Genomic DNA, 13,609 nt, shown 5'->3' on the forward strand with positions numbered 1-13,609 from the left:
CCACTCATTGCATTCTCTACAAAAGGGGCACACCCACCCACCCAGAACATTCAAAAACACACATCACATCACTTCTCATTCCCCCGCCATTCACATACATTCATCTGACACGCACTTCACACATGCAAACCACACATCATATTACAAAAAATAAGCCTTCTTGCCTTTTTCTTGCAGCTGCGATCCGTTCTTCAAGGCCCCCTCGGCTCCTCCGTGCTGCTCACAAACAGGAACCAGGAAGCTGTGAGCAAGGAAGCAGAGGGAGCTTCAACCTCTACTGAGTGCCTCCCCAGCACAGCCTTCACCCTGATGGGTGAGGACTGGGCCGAGGACACACCGGACCCTGGAGGGCCCGCCACACCAGGAGCACACGTTTTTTTGGGGGGTAAGGGGGCGTTGTTCTTTGGGTTTTTTTAATCTTTTTAAATTTGGGGTCGCAAGGGAGTCACAGGGGTTGCAATTGTGGCCCCCATATGTCGCAGTTGCCACCCCTGGCAACCCCCACATGACATCTCTGGGAGCAATGTCTAAAAAGCATGCTGTAAAATGTACAATTTGGATCCCTCTTTTAGAAAAACATATTGCGGCGAGATCCGCCCTGAACATTGTGGGGAAATGTTGGGCTCCCTCAAATTGGTAGGGATTGCCGCCCATGCTGAGAATTGTAGAAATCAGTGGTGCATCGAACATCAGGGCTGGGGAAGCAGAAATGGTGTTTCAAGATGACTGGAACCAGAACAGTTTGGTGCAGTCTTTGAATTGTTTTGCCCACTCACTACCTCTGAGTGAGCACTCGGTGTGCTGCCAATTCCTGCAGCAGCCCTCCTGGCCTTCAGATCCTATTTTCTGAGTCTCTTTTTTTCCAGCAATGCACCTTTAGTGGAAAGCAGCTTTATTACTAGCACACGCGGCATGATCGGTGAAGCATGTGTGAGACAAGCAGGTACCGTTAGACAAAAAGCTCTTTAGTGTGGTTTTAAGTCTTAAAGGTTGTACACCTCATATAATAGTTTACAGAAAGCTTAAGCTGTCCCCTTCCAGGTGGCAATAATTAACCATTCCAAGTTTTTGTGGCACGTCGATTAGCAATGGAAATGCATAGTGTCCTCTGCATGGCAGAACAATGAAAGGGAACTCGTACGGGAGCTGGAACCCTTAATTACCAATCAAGAAAAACGATTAACCTTTCTTTGTCAAAAACACGGGGGCCGCCGAAGGTGTTCGCACCTGTTGGAATTGAAAAAGGCCGTGACGTCGGTCCATAATAGTATATGAATCCGCTTTTACTACGCTATTGTTTTCTTGTGCATTCCTAATCTACAGATACTGTGCATCAATGTCAGTAAACGCCACAAAAAATATAATGTTCTCCCGTGTGTATCAATAAAAAAGGAAGGCAGACTTCAGTTTTTCGGTATGACAAGCAAGCTCTCTGGGACAATATTCATCTATGCGCCTTTCCCCACGTTTTGTTGCGGTTTGATAATCGTCCCACGCGAAAACTCCCGCGTCCTCCCCTTCTCATATCGCAGCTTGGTGCTCACTCCACTCCCAGTCTGGTCTGGTCCTTGCTGCTGGGAGGCTCCACGGCCATTAGTGACATCACGGGGCAGAACCCGACGCCAAGCAGTATAATAAGCCTCCGGAGGCTTCGTGCTTCACGCTGGAAGCGGCTACGCACGCTTGGTTCATTGTGCTCACGACTAACAGTCTGCAGGTGCCCAATTTCGTCGAATAGCAAGGGGAGAGAAGAGTGATCCGAAGAGAACTCCCCTCTCCCCCAAGTGTGGACCCTTCCTCGCACAGGCCCAAGCCCTTACAAGTTTAGCGGGTCTCCCAATTGGCCCCCTGGAGATGAGGCACCCACCTACGTCTCTCTTGTTGCTCCTCTGGGTGCAGTGCACACTGCCGGCGCCATATAAAGGTAAGCCTTCATTGAGTGGCTCTTGTCTGAAAGAATGCGACTGCTATGGCCAAGTACACACCCCAGTCTCCCCTGTTCCATCGGTAAGTGCGGTGCCTCTTGAGATAAATCCCGAGTACATGTTTGGACGAAAGTGACATCTACGCCGTATCACGGGAACTTTGGAGACCCGTAGGTCACATACGTGATCTACACACAAATGATGTGTAAATCCAAAAGTGCGCATATTTATGCTCTCGCAGCGCTTGCGAGTGAGGTGCGGACTTGCAGAGCAGGACGATTTGGCACTGCCAGTTCGGAGCAGGCAGCAGTGGCCGCGTGCAGTGCGCATTATTCCATGCAGCAATGGCCGGGTGCATTGCGCATTAGTGCATGTAGCAGTGGCCACGTCTAGATGGTATTTAGATAGCGCATACCAAAGTTGAAGGGCGTCTAGGAGCGTGGGAAATAGATGTTGCTGTCTGACTCTACACTGTTCATTCTCTGCGGCTGGCAGTAGCTCAGTTAGTTGAGCGCTTAATGGTGCCACTGTAATGCACCAAAGAGCAGGCTCAACCTTTTATCTTTCCCAAGTCAACACGGTGTGCATTATGTTAGACAGTGGTAGCATGTGTTATTATAGCAGAGACCACCCCCAGCACGAGGGCGCGAGCCAGGCACACTGTGACCTGGTGACCCCATGGCCCCTGCACTCCACCACTGAGCTGCTCTTCAACCCCCCCCCCCCCTTTACGAGTGCATACCCCTCTCAGCCCCAGGTGGGCTTCCCCATCAGGGAGTACACACCATGGTTGGAGACCTCCGCACCGCCCCCCCCCCCCGCTCTGTGCAAAAGATCCATATTCATGTTGTCCATATCCTGCGAAACAAGGGTGGGGGGGGGCATGTGAGTGTCCAGGTGTGCCTCTGTTGGGAAGTACCACACATCATTCTTTGCAGATGCAACACGTTAATAGGCACATTACCTGTAAATGTGCTGCATTTGCAAAGAATAATGCTTAGAATTTGGCGTGAGGGAGTTTAGACGTGACTGCAATGTCAGCCACGTCCAAACGTCCCTCGCGCCAGAAAGGTGGCTGTGCCGAACCGGCCCGCGGTGAAAAGACGGTGCCTAAAGAGGGTGTACTGGCGGCCTTGCCACTTCGCACTATCCCTTGGCATTACAGCGCCACCAGCTGGATGGAGTCAGAGGGTGCGGAGTAGCGGTCGCTGTACAGGAGCATTCAGGTGAGCCTGCGTGCTTTCATCTCCGCAGCCCAGTGGTCCACGGCGCTGTCCCATCCTTTATGACCCATTTCCTCTGCTCTTCAAAGGTGCTAACCGAATTATTAGTCTGCTCAATCTGTTGGAGTGAACATGTTTTCCAAACCCAAGAAAAGGAGCAGTAGACCTTCCACGAATATTTCAAAGGCTGAGCGCAGCAATTGTGACCAAGAATAACTACGCCCCAAAATAAACTAGATTAACGGGTCGTAAATGAGTACATCAGAGTTAGGGTTTTATTTCCAGCTAGTTTTTAGGTATCAATTTCTATAGTCTGAGCCCTTTTGCAGGAGTTTTGGGTTTATTGAAGTTGATACACACAGATACTGGCTCGCCTAGAACACTATTGGGGGACTGACATGTTCTACCCCTTCCTCTGCTTTGTACCAGTCTTTTTTTCTTTCTCTACCATTGCTTCGTTATGCAGTTTCCTCCCTTGTATACCACCCTATCACTTTCATGCCCCCCCCGCCCATTTTAGTGTATTTTTTTTTCTTTTTTTTTTTTTCTTCTTCTTGTCCAGTGTGATCCTCTTGCATCATTAAGTGATCCGTATGTATACGTAGTCACCCTCTAACAAAAGAGAACAGGCTCGCTGAAAGTGTAACCTGGTCTGCGGTCAGCCTTTATCAGAGAATCTCTGAAAAATATCTAGAATTTTCCTAAAGGTGGGGTATTCGCTATTTTGTAGAGGATATGGCGCGAAGACACGAAGCCTGTCTCCCAGGACGTTTGGGGACTCTGTTTGTTTGCTTGAGCTGCTCCCGAAGGAGTCTGCTGCGCTCCTGTTAGCGAGACCCACCGCAGCTGTGTGTGCTCCCGCTGTGGTGCTGAAATGAGCGGGCTCCCTCTGCATGGGCTTCTTTGCAGGACTCTCCTCCCTCAGGGCTCCGGGTGTTGGGTGTTGTTCCCCCTTTCTGGAGCCTGTTCTCTCTGGGCTCCAGGCACTTTACTATCTGTGAGATCTATTTATGGGATCGCTGTTAATGTGGGGAGTACCCGCTCCACCCCCCCACACAAATAGACTTGACATTGTATCTAGCCCTGTCTGTAACCAATCTACAACAAATTAATCTCCCCTTCCCCCCTACCCCCCCCGCCCCCCTTAGCAATGTTAAGTCAAAAGCCGGCCGGTGCACAGAAAGAATATATTTTTATTAATTATTATGGAAAGATCAATACAAACTACTCCCACGCCACATTCTCTGTGGCATCAAAACAAAGATGCAATACCAGTACATGTGCGTTTTTGCTTTTGAATACAGGTCAAATGAACAATTTCAATACTTTTATCACGCATGCATCCTTGAATGCCAAAAGGATGCAACACGTTAAAACCTGACTTTATGCAGTTGAATAGAATACAATTCAATATTACCTGATTTTCAACACACGGAGTGCCCCTGGTTTTTATCTCTATGCTCGCTTGTCAATTATACCAATGTTGGAGCACAAAAGTTTTAAAGCAAACACGTTTCCTTATTTTTGAGACCCTTTTCATCACCACTCTGCAATGCAAAATCTCACTTCACTCAAGAAGCACTTTCCAACGTTCTGCAGAGATGTTTTTTACGATTACTTCCATATGTTTAATTTTGGGAAGACACTATTCACCCCCCAACACACACAGTTGATCATTTGGTACCCTCTTTATTTTAAGCAGGGTCTATGCAATGAGGAGCAGTAGCGATTTTCGTTTTTATGCACTTTTAAAATTATTTTTTTGGGCAGTTTGGGATTGGCGAAAAGAATAGGAAACCCAATTACTTTATAGGCCATAGTTATTTATTATTCACACTGGATGCAAGGTTGTTGGTTACTGTTAGGAAAGATTTCTTAATTGTGGGTAATTTTTCCTTCCATGTGACAACCACTAAACTTTTTGCTGTTGTTTTCACCATGATCTAGACTTTGCCAGAGAAGTGCAGCCTTCTGCCGCACTCCTCTGGGCTTTCGCTCCATTCTTAGGGGGAAACTGACATGCCCTTAAGACAGTCAGTACCGGGAAACGCTGTTTTCCGTAGTTTCTTTATCATGTTGCAGCTCTCGCCCAACATGGCACAAGAGGGCACTGTAAGCTAACTTACTGCTCTCTTGGGTCTCTAGTCTTCTACAGGCCCTAAATACTCTCTTTGGATTGCAAATGAACGGTACAAGTGAATCACAGACGGGATTGGTGGCAGCGATCGTTTCTTGTGTTTTTGAGCTCCTTTTGGTGTTTTAAGCGCGTTTCTCGCGCTTAGCCCAAAATGGTGGCCTGGCTCCCAAAATGGCCAGACCACGAAGCTTTGTACTGTCCGCTGACCGTCTTGCCCCCTTCACCTCCCCCCAGGTCGAGCCGACCCGGGGCCTTCCTTATTTGGGCATGTACTTTCCCGCGAAACACAGATGCTGTTGCGGGCTTCTACATGCCTGGTGTGTGCCTCCAGGATGTGGGCTGGGATGTCTGGTCCCACTACACATCCTGGGCGCCAGAGAGTCTAGGGTGGTGTGAATGCCTTGGACCCCCGTGGTCCGTGATGAGGTCCACAGATGGTGTGAGTGTTTTATGAGCGGATCTCCGATTGGGTCCCTCCGTTTTGGCACGAAGGGAACCGTGGATAAGAGGGGGCTGGAAACGCCACTACCATGTCGATCTCCTGAGTTCTCACGAACAAAGGAATACAGGAGACAAGTATCCTGCAACCACAAGGTTGAACCGAGGAATCGCTGGTGACCCGCTGAAGGACTGCTCCTCTGCACTGCTGTCGCTTGGTGAAACCCTTTCTACCTCTGATCGAACCAGAAGGCCTGTACTGGTACTTCGACCCCTTGGAATAGTGGGAACAACTATTCTCGGCATCTTCACCATCTCCTGCACGTAAGCCTTCGGAAGTGTCTCTGGGCCATCCAGCAGACTGACCAGCCTACCCAGGAGTCTTGCTCTGTAACCGCCGTCAGGTGGTGTTGTATTACGAGTCCTTGTCACTCTCACACGATTCGTACACTTGGCATTCCCAGGTCTGAAGTGAGTAGTGTACATTTGGCTGAAATACACACGGCCGCTCCGTTGCCCTGCTGTGGTAACAAACTGTGCGGGTTCACTGTGTTTGGGACGCCCTCAACTCAACTTCTGCTGCTGCGGAATCTACACGACGACGACGAGACATCCCCTGCTCCTATCTGAACCTGCCAGCACTGAAACTGACGCGGAGAAGCCTGGGTCTGCTTGCATCGGGGACCGGTGAGTAGCATCGCTAGGAACTGGTCGCCCTCCTGCAGGAGCCCATAGCTTTTCCCCGCTGTGTCTAACAGCACGCCTTTCCGTACTCGCGCTCTGCTTCTGCCCGCAGTGGAGACTGCGCTTGAGTAGAGGAGCTCTGTTCATCTTCATTTGTTCACCGAACTAAACTGCCTGATTCCCTCGAAGAGACTCTCCTTTTTGCCCGTTGGCACCAGCGTGTGCAGGTACTTTTGAGCACAAGGCTCCACTCTTCGTAGGGCTTGGACTTCCTTTTAGTTAGGTGCCTCTGAAGGCGGACTGGGTCTAATTATTATTCGCACTGCCTGTTTTCCTCCCCATCTAGGTGGTCTACACATTTCGTGCGTCTAACTCGTTAGACTCGTTTGTATATGTATATATATTGTATTGGTTTGGTATGTGTTGGTTTACTGGAGTTTTATTGTGATTTCTCGCCACGGTCAATGTTACAAAGGCCTTGTAATAAATGTGTATATATTTTTAATATAACACCTGTTTGGAGTAATTTGTAAGTGTCCTTGCTTTGTGTGCTCATTGCGGGCTTTCAGTCACCCTCACCCCTCATGAGACCTAGTCTTGACCACCGCGATCGCTACCCTGATTGGTCCGGCTTGTCCAGAGCTTACCCTGTTCCAAGAAACCAGGTTGGCCTTCTGAACCTCTGCGCCTCCAGGACAGAGTTCAGAAATCCGTCTTAACAGTTACCAACGTCAACAAGATTACTCGGTGTAATTAGGAAATATGGGAAATTATTGTTTAATACAATTGTTAAGGGTCTACTGCCAGCCCCCAGCCACTAATTAAGGGTAATGTATGAACCCAAGCGGGTCCCCACAAGACTTAGTTTGAATTTCCAAATTAACCTGCAGAGTGATCTCTGGGTCTGCGCATAGGAAAGGACAGCAGATCATCAGGGCCCACCAGATCATCTCATGGCCACATGTACTCGGGCAGCCTCTCCTGGTCAAAGATTAGAGCCTCTACTTACTCCTGGTTTACTCCAGTAATTGAATCAGCAGATCCAATCCAATTAATATCAGACGGCTTCTTCATTACTAAATTTCATAGACAGGTCCCCCCCCCCCCACCTTCACTCCTTTGTGTCACTTTCCCCTAATCACACCCATAAAAATGTCTAAATTATCATATGCCAGCTTATTGGCTATACATTTTCATTAGTCAACTATTTTCCATCCCCATATCTAGCGGCTGGCCTCTTTTCTCTGATTGGTCCCTTCAGTTTACCAAGACCACATTTGGGCATCAGTCCACCCAGATGTATTTACTTTTTAAAAATTTTAATTTGTGCACTTTCAATGTCCCCACAAATTATTGTGAAGTTATAGTAAATGTAATAATATTTACATGACTAAAATGATCTGCCCATCCTGGTTCCAAGCAAACGTGTCCCATCTCCGCACAATGTTTGTGCAAATGTTTTTTACTAAACTTGTATAACAGTTTTCAACACATGCTCCTATACAGACATCTCATTTATTAAGCTGTCACCTCTCAGAAGCATCGACTTTTGACTGACATTTTCTGGGGAGTTACCATCCCATTTTGGGTTATACATTTGTTCCCAAATTCATTGTTGGAGCGGTGTTGCTAGGAAGAACTGTTCATTGGCTTTCAATGATGTCTAGGGTATCATCGTTCTACGACTTGCGGTTCCTGAGAAAACCAACAATATATTATACTTAATACAACTCTTTGACAAAATAATCATGTGCATGTTTCAATTTTCACATTATATCTTCAAGCCTTAATTAGTGGTCTGGCTGCCAGCTTCCTTTGTTGGTATTCTGCCATAACCACCATTTGCATTCTTGTAAGGTCAAAGATCATGCTATGGTTCTGCTTATCTTGAAGGGCACAGCAAATGGCCCAGTGGTGTACTGAAAAAAGTAGTGGAACTGTGGTCTCGGCAGGGGAGAGGGTAGGCAGAAGCATAGTACAACATGTGACATGGTGTTGTGGCCGGGGCATTGCAATAGTCTGAGTGACTAAGGCTCCTATTACAACTTTGCACAGGGACACAAATGGACAAATCCTCTATATAATGTGGTCATAAAAAATAGAGGAATATTAAACAGAACAAAATAAAAGTAGTGGAACACTGTGTTAGGCAGAATCCTATGCAGTGCCCTTAGGGACCACTACACACAATTAAGACTACAGGTGGCAATACAAGTTTTACCTTTGGTACAAGCCTGTACTACTATGTTAAAGTGGTAGCAGTAGCGGAGCAGCCAGGCTTATCTCAAGAGTATATGAGCAGTAGCAGAGATTACACAAAGGGACCACAATTACTGTGACTCAAGCAAACACTGACTCAAGGTTTCAGGTAAAAAATAGAAGTACATTTATTTTAAACCATTTGTTATAAACACGACACTTCTATTAATTCAAAAACCACACGTAAAATACACTACAACTAACCAATTCACTTTGTACTTTGTTCTTCAAGGTAAGTACCCTCTGTTTTAGCAGACCGGTGTTGTGAAACAAAAGACGTTACCGGGAATACACTTGCGATCACTTTTTGACAGTTCAGCCTTACTAAAGAAACGCGCATCCGCGGCAAGAAATGTTACTGGGGCAAAAACACACTTAGCGCCTGAGATACCCAGAGAGAGTTGGGGGCAAAAATCATGGGCAATACTTTTGTCAAGGCTGACTGAACCAGAGAACACTCTTAGACAGAAATTCAAAAGTCAATAGACCAGAGCCAGTGTTAAGTGGAACCGGGTTCCTGTTGTCGAGCATCACACAGTTGGATATTTCACGAGTCAACGTAGCCAGGAGTACATAGATGTTGTCAACAGAGGAAGCAAACATTATGAGAAGGAGGGAAGACAAGGGCAAGCCTTGGAGGCGAAGAAAAGGGATTCACCCAAATTCCTCGAGCAGAACACAGTACCTTATGCAATGAAGAAGCTGGTGCCACGGCAGTTGCTGGTAGTTTCCTGCAGACCCAAGATTCCTGGAGCTTCGATACGATGGAGGACGTCTGGAGGGGTCTGCACCACACAGGGATGAAGCAGGCAGCAGCGACAGTGAATAATGGGTGCGCTCCTTAAAAACAGGAGAGGCTCTTCAGCTGGCTATCCGGACCACTACAGCAGTGTGCAGCGATTTCGACCACGAAGAGGATCCTCTGGCTGTAGAAGATGAGCTGGTTATCCCCACCAAGCTCAAGGGAAGAAGACTCAGGACTGGATCTTCTCTGGTCGTTGAACGGTAGATAGCTCAGGACTGCAGCATGGCTTCACCGGGATGGGATAGTTGCAGCAGTCGACTTCTTCTCCGCTTCTCTTTGGTTCCTTGTAGTTCCAGTGGCGACTCTGACTTCTAGCCCAAGAGACCTGCCTTTTATGCGAAAATCCCCCCCCCAATTCACACAGCCTGGCTGTCAATCATGCAGCAGGGGGGTTGTCCGGCCCCGGACAACCACCTCAGCCAATCATGGCAAAATGAGACTTGGGTTTCCTAGGATAACCTGTGCAGGGGGTGTCTACACCCCTTCCTCGCATTCAGCCCACCTAGACACCCAGGCGCATAGAGGAGGGCTTCTTGGCAGAAGCCTGCCAAAAGACAGTGAACAAAGAAGGCAAACCTGGTTTGCCGCGCAAGTAAAATGCAAGAATGACTTTAACAAAAAGAAATGTCGAATAAACCCGACCGGAGCCAAAAGAAAAAGTATTTGGTCAAGCGGGTTTAAGTTCGAGGCTAATATAATAGCCTAAAACAATACCACGTTTATATAGTATAATCGCGGTAGAAATAGAAAAGTTGGGGTAGATACCACTGCCACCAGCCAAGTCTAAATGTTAAAAGAGCAAAACAATGCTCTGAGGTACAGATAAAAAGGGCTAAGGATTAACCCTTTCCAGTACTCCATGTAAGATGGGGTGTACTGGATCTGTGGTTAAATGACGAAGTAAAGTTAATGGCAACTTTACCCTTTTCTGGGGGACAGTAAGTCAGCCTTAGAAATGGAGTCGGTGGGAAGTCTGAACGACAACCCTGTGTCACTGCACTGAAGGTGCTGTGTAACACACACAAGAAGGGGGCTACTGATGACAAACAGATGAAATACACATGGCAAAATACAAGAGTGGGAAGAAGGGGTACACTCTTACCAAGTGGAAAAATAAACTCCAGAAATCCAGCAAAGTTGCTGAGGGACTCACTAGGTAAGGGAAATTAGCCATTGAATGAGAATTCTCCCTAACACACAGTTCCTACTCGCTTCGATCACTGAGATGGCCCCACCTTCATGCTCGGGGGAGGCGGTGTATGGGGGGGGGATTCCCCCTATAACAAGCCTGTGATCAGTATCTCTGAGCTGACCATTATTAAAATACGTATACTTTTCAAAGCATTTAATGGCAGTCTTTCTGTTGACCTAGCACACCAATAAATGGCCTGGTCATGCATGACTACTGCTCTTCTTTGTCCCTGACACTGCAAAGCAATTTTCTTTCAAATGGAGCGTCTTAGCAGTGCCTGTGATTGGGGGTGGGGGTCACTGTTTTAATGTTCAGGGGCAGAGTCTTTACACTCACACAAGCCTTCTATGCTCTGAATAACAAATACTTGAATCTGCCGCATTTGCTCTTCGTATGAGGCCTTTTAATATCTTGCATCATGCCGTCAATGTTCATGTTTATATCCGCTATATATTTGCTATGTTACACTTCAGCACCAGTCACTTGTTGAAAAGCAGGCTTGTGTGTTTTAACTTGCCTGGAAGGCCCATGGTGAATGAATTTCAATTTGGCCGCCAGCTTTGTGTTTTTAATGCACTGCTTTTAGGCCCACATTTCCATGGCCTGTTTGAAGACGGCGCTTTCATGTTTTTGTAGTTGAGAATAAACTGCTGGCCTTTTTGTTAGAGAATCATGTTTCCATATATCCTTTCTGCACACCTTAGGCCTAACCTGGCCCTCCAGTTCACTTGATCAAGAGGCTGCCTTTAAAACCCACCCCCACTTTAGTATCTCTTTAAGGATTGAGATTCTGGGTTCGGGTCCATTTCGGGGCACCCCACATAGTGTTTTTATTTAATAACTTTATTTGTTCATGTCTGCCCCACTTCCTAAGGAATCTCTAGTATATGGTCTGTCGCCAATGTTAATTCCACCTAAAGATTGTATAGGTGCGTCATGCCATCTCCCTCCACATAACCTCCCTTCAGGTTAAAATATTGGTATATTATAATTTAGACACTTCTTCTCATGAAATTACTTGTTGGAGAGTTCGCCTATCCTCTCATTAAGTAAACCTAACTCACTTCAGCAAACATGCTATTGCAATCCGTATGCTGTACATAAATCGTAGATTTGATTTAATGAACATTTCACCGCTGTAGTCGGATTATAAAAAGTGTAGAAGCCTGTGTACGCAGGCCAAAGTCAGATCCTCCAAGATATTGGGGCATGAAATATTTTGCAGCCTAAAAAATTGCATGCTTTGCAGCACAAAATTGCACTTAATGCAGAATTTTTTTGGGTCCTCTTAATCAGGGAAAAATGCCACAATACGTGCAATTTAGTGCTGCAAAATGTTCTTTTTATGTAGCAAATTTGCTGCAATATTTTGGAGGGTCTGGAAAGTGTAGGTTTTCATTCACATAGTAGGAGCACTATATATCGTGAGGCAACAGCTCCCTCTAGCGGGGGTGTTAGGCAGAAACCTGTGCAGTTCCCTCTGGGACTACTGCAAAAGATTTAGGACTACAGGTGTTTGGCAGTAAACCCACGTGGTAGCAGTCTGTACCACACAGATTCACTTGGGAGCTGTGGCTGAGCAGTCAAACTTCCCTCAAGAAGAGTTAGGCAGTATACAGAGTATTCACAATAGGTCAAAAGAACACAGTAGAACAAGTAAACACTGACCAGGGCTTGGTGTAAAAGAGATATAATTATTTATTTAAAACCACATCTAGAAAAACACACAGGCACTAATAGTAAGCAATTCAAAAACACGGTCACTAAAAGATATACACTCCCTTAGAAGAATATTAGACAAGTCTTAAGTAAAGCCCCACTTATTTTCAGACAGCGGTGAGCGCTTAACGTAGATGGCACTCTAATAATTCGTTTTTAAAAGGGAGAGAAAAGCAGAGAATAAATTGAAACAGATCCCAACACTTTTTCACGAACACAACAGGAAAGGAAGGCAAAGTAACACCGTGAGTTTAGAGTCCACTCAAAACGAAATGTGTCCAAGGTCACACGGTTGCAGTGCACAAGAGTCTTGTAAAGGTTCAAAAAGGAGTTGGACCAAAGAAAGGGACCAGTTAGAGGGTCAAGGAGGCCAGCCCAGTCCAGAAACTTAAGGGGTTATTATTACCTTGTAGCAATCTTTAGAAAGGGAGGCCTGGCGGACATGGTATCTTAAAGTGGTGAGAATACTCCAGCGGGGGCAGTTGTTCCTGGCAGCGGATGCAAGTTGGTGCTTCGTCTGGGGGAAGAGAGGATCTCGTCGGGGAGGAAACAGGAGTCCGTTGCACTGCCAGGGAAGAAACCAGCCGCGGAGTTCTCAGGTAAAAGGAGCGGTCTTTTTACTCGCGGTCCAGTGGTAAGTGGCTAGCCGGTTGCCGGGGTGCTTGGCAGGGGCAATTCGACCTCAAGCCGGTCTGGGGTGCGAAGAGAAGAAGGTAAACTGGTTGTGCCCACCAGTCAGGGGAAGAAGCCTCTCCAGCCGGGAGATCTTCTGTCGTCGGGAAGTGGTGAGTCGGTTCAGCAGGGCTCCACCGGTGGTGTCATCGTGGTAGGTGGCTCAGCTTCTCCCTCGTTGGATTCTCAGGTCCTGTGGCGAGTTCTGAAGTTCCATTCCCCAAAGCCCTGCTTTTATGCAGCACACCCCCATTCACTCTGCCTAGCTGTCACTCAAACATGCTAAACTTGGGCCAATCACACAAGAGTGCGACTTGAGTTACCAAGGTAACTCAGTCCAGGGTGCCTAAACCCCCTCCCACACCCCCTGTGGTACCCAGACAGAGTGGCACCACTTTTGGAGGCTTCTGTGGAGAAGCCCGCCAAAAAAGTGGAACAAAGGGCTTGACTTGGGTTGGAGTCACAGAAGAGAACACAAACGCCATTCAAGAATCGAGTCTGGCAAAAAATACCAACCGGCAAATTAATATTAAATAAATAAACCGGCGGTATGTT

General features: G+C 47.0%; 1 protein-coding gene across 1 annotated transcript in view; it reads left to right on the forward strand.

Moving 5' to 3' along the window:
* Positions 1–1,660: 1,660 nt before the first annotated feature.
* CA12 (carbonic anhydrase 12) overlaps positions 1,661–13,609 on the forward strand; it is a 1,353,512-nt gene continuing 1,341,563 nt past the window's right edge. The window contains exon 1 of the mRNA XM_069624464.1: positions 1,661–1,924. Coding sequence (XP_069480565.1) covers positions 1,855–1,924 — 70 coding nt within the window. The 5' untranslated portion in view covers positions 1,661–1,854. The remainder of the gene's footprint in view (positions 1,925–13,609) is intronic.

Source organism: Ambystoma mexicanum, chromosome 11 (genome assembly GCF_040938575.1).
Source record: "Ambystoma mexicanum isolate Mex_15411 chromosome 11, UKY_AmexF1_1, whole genome shotgun sequence".
NCBI lineage: Eukaryota > Metazoa > Chordata > Amphibia > Caudata > Ambystomatidae > Ambystoma > Ambystoma mexicanum.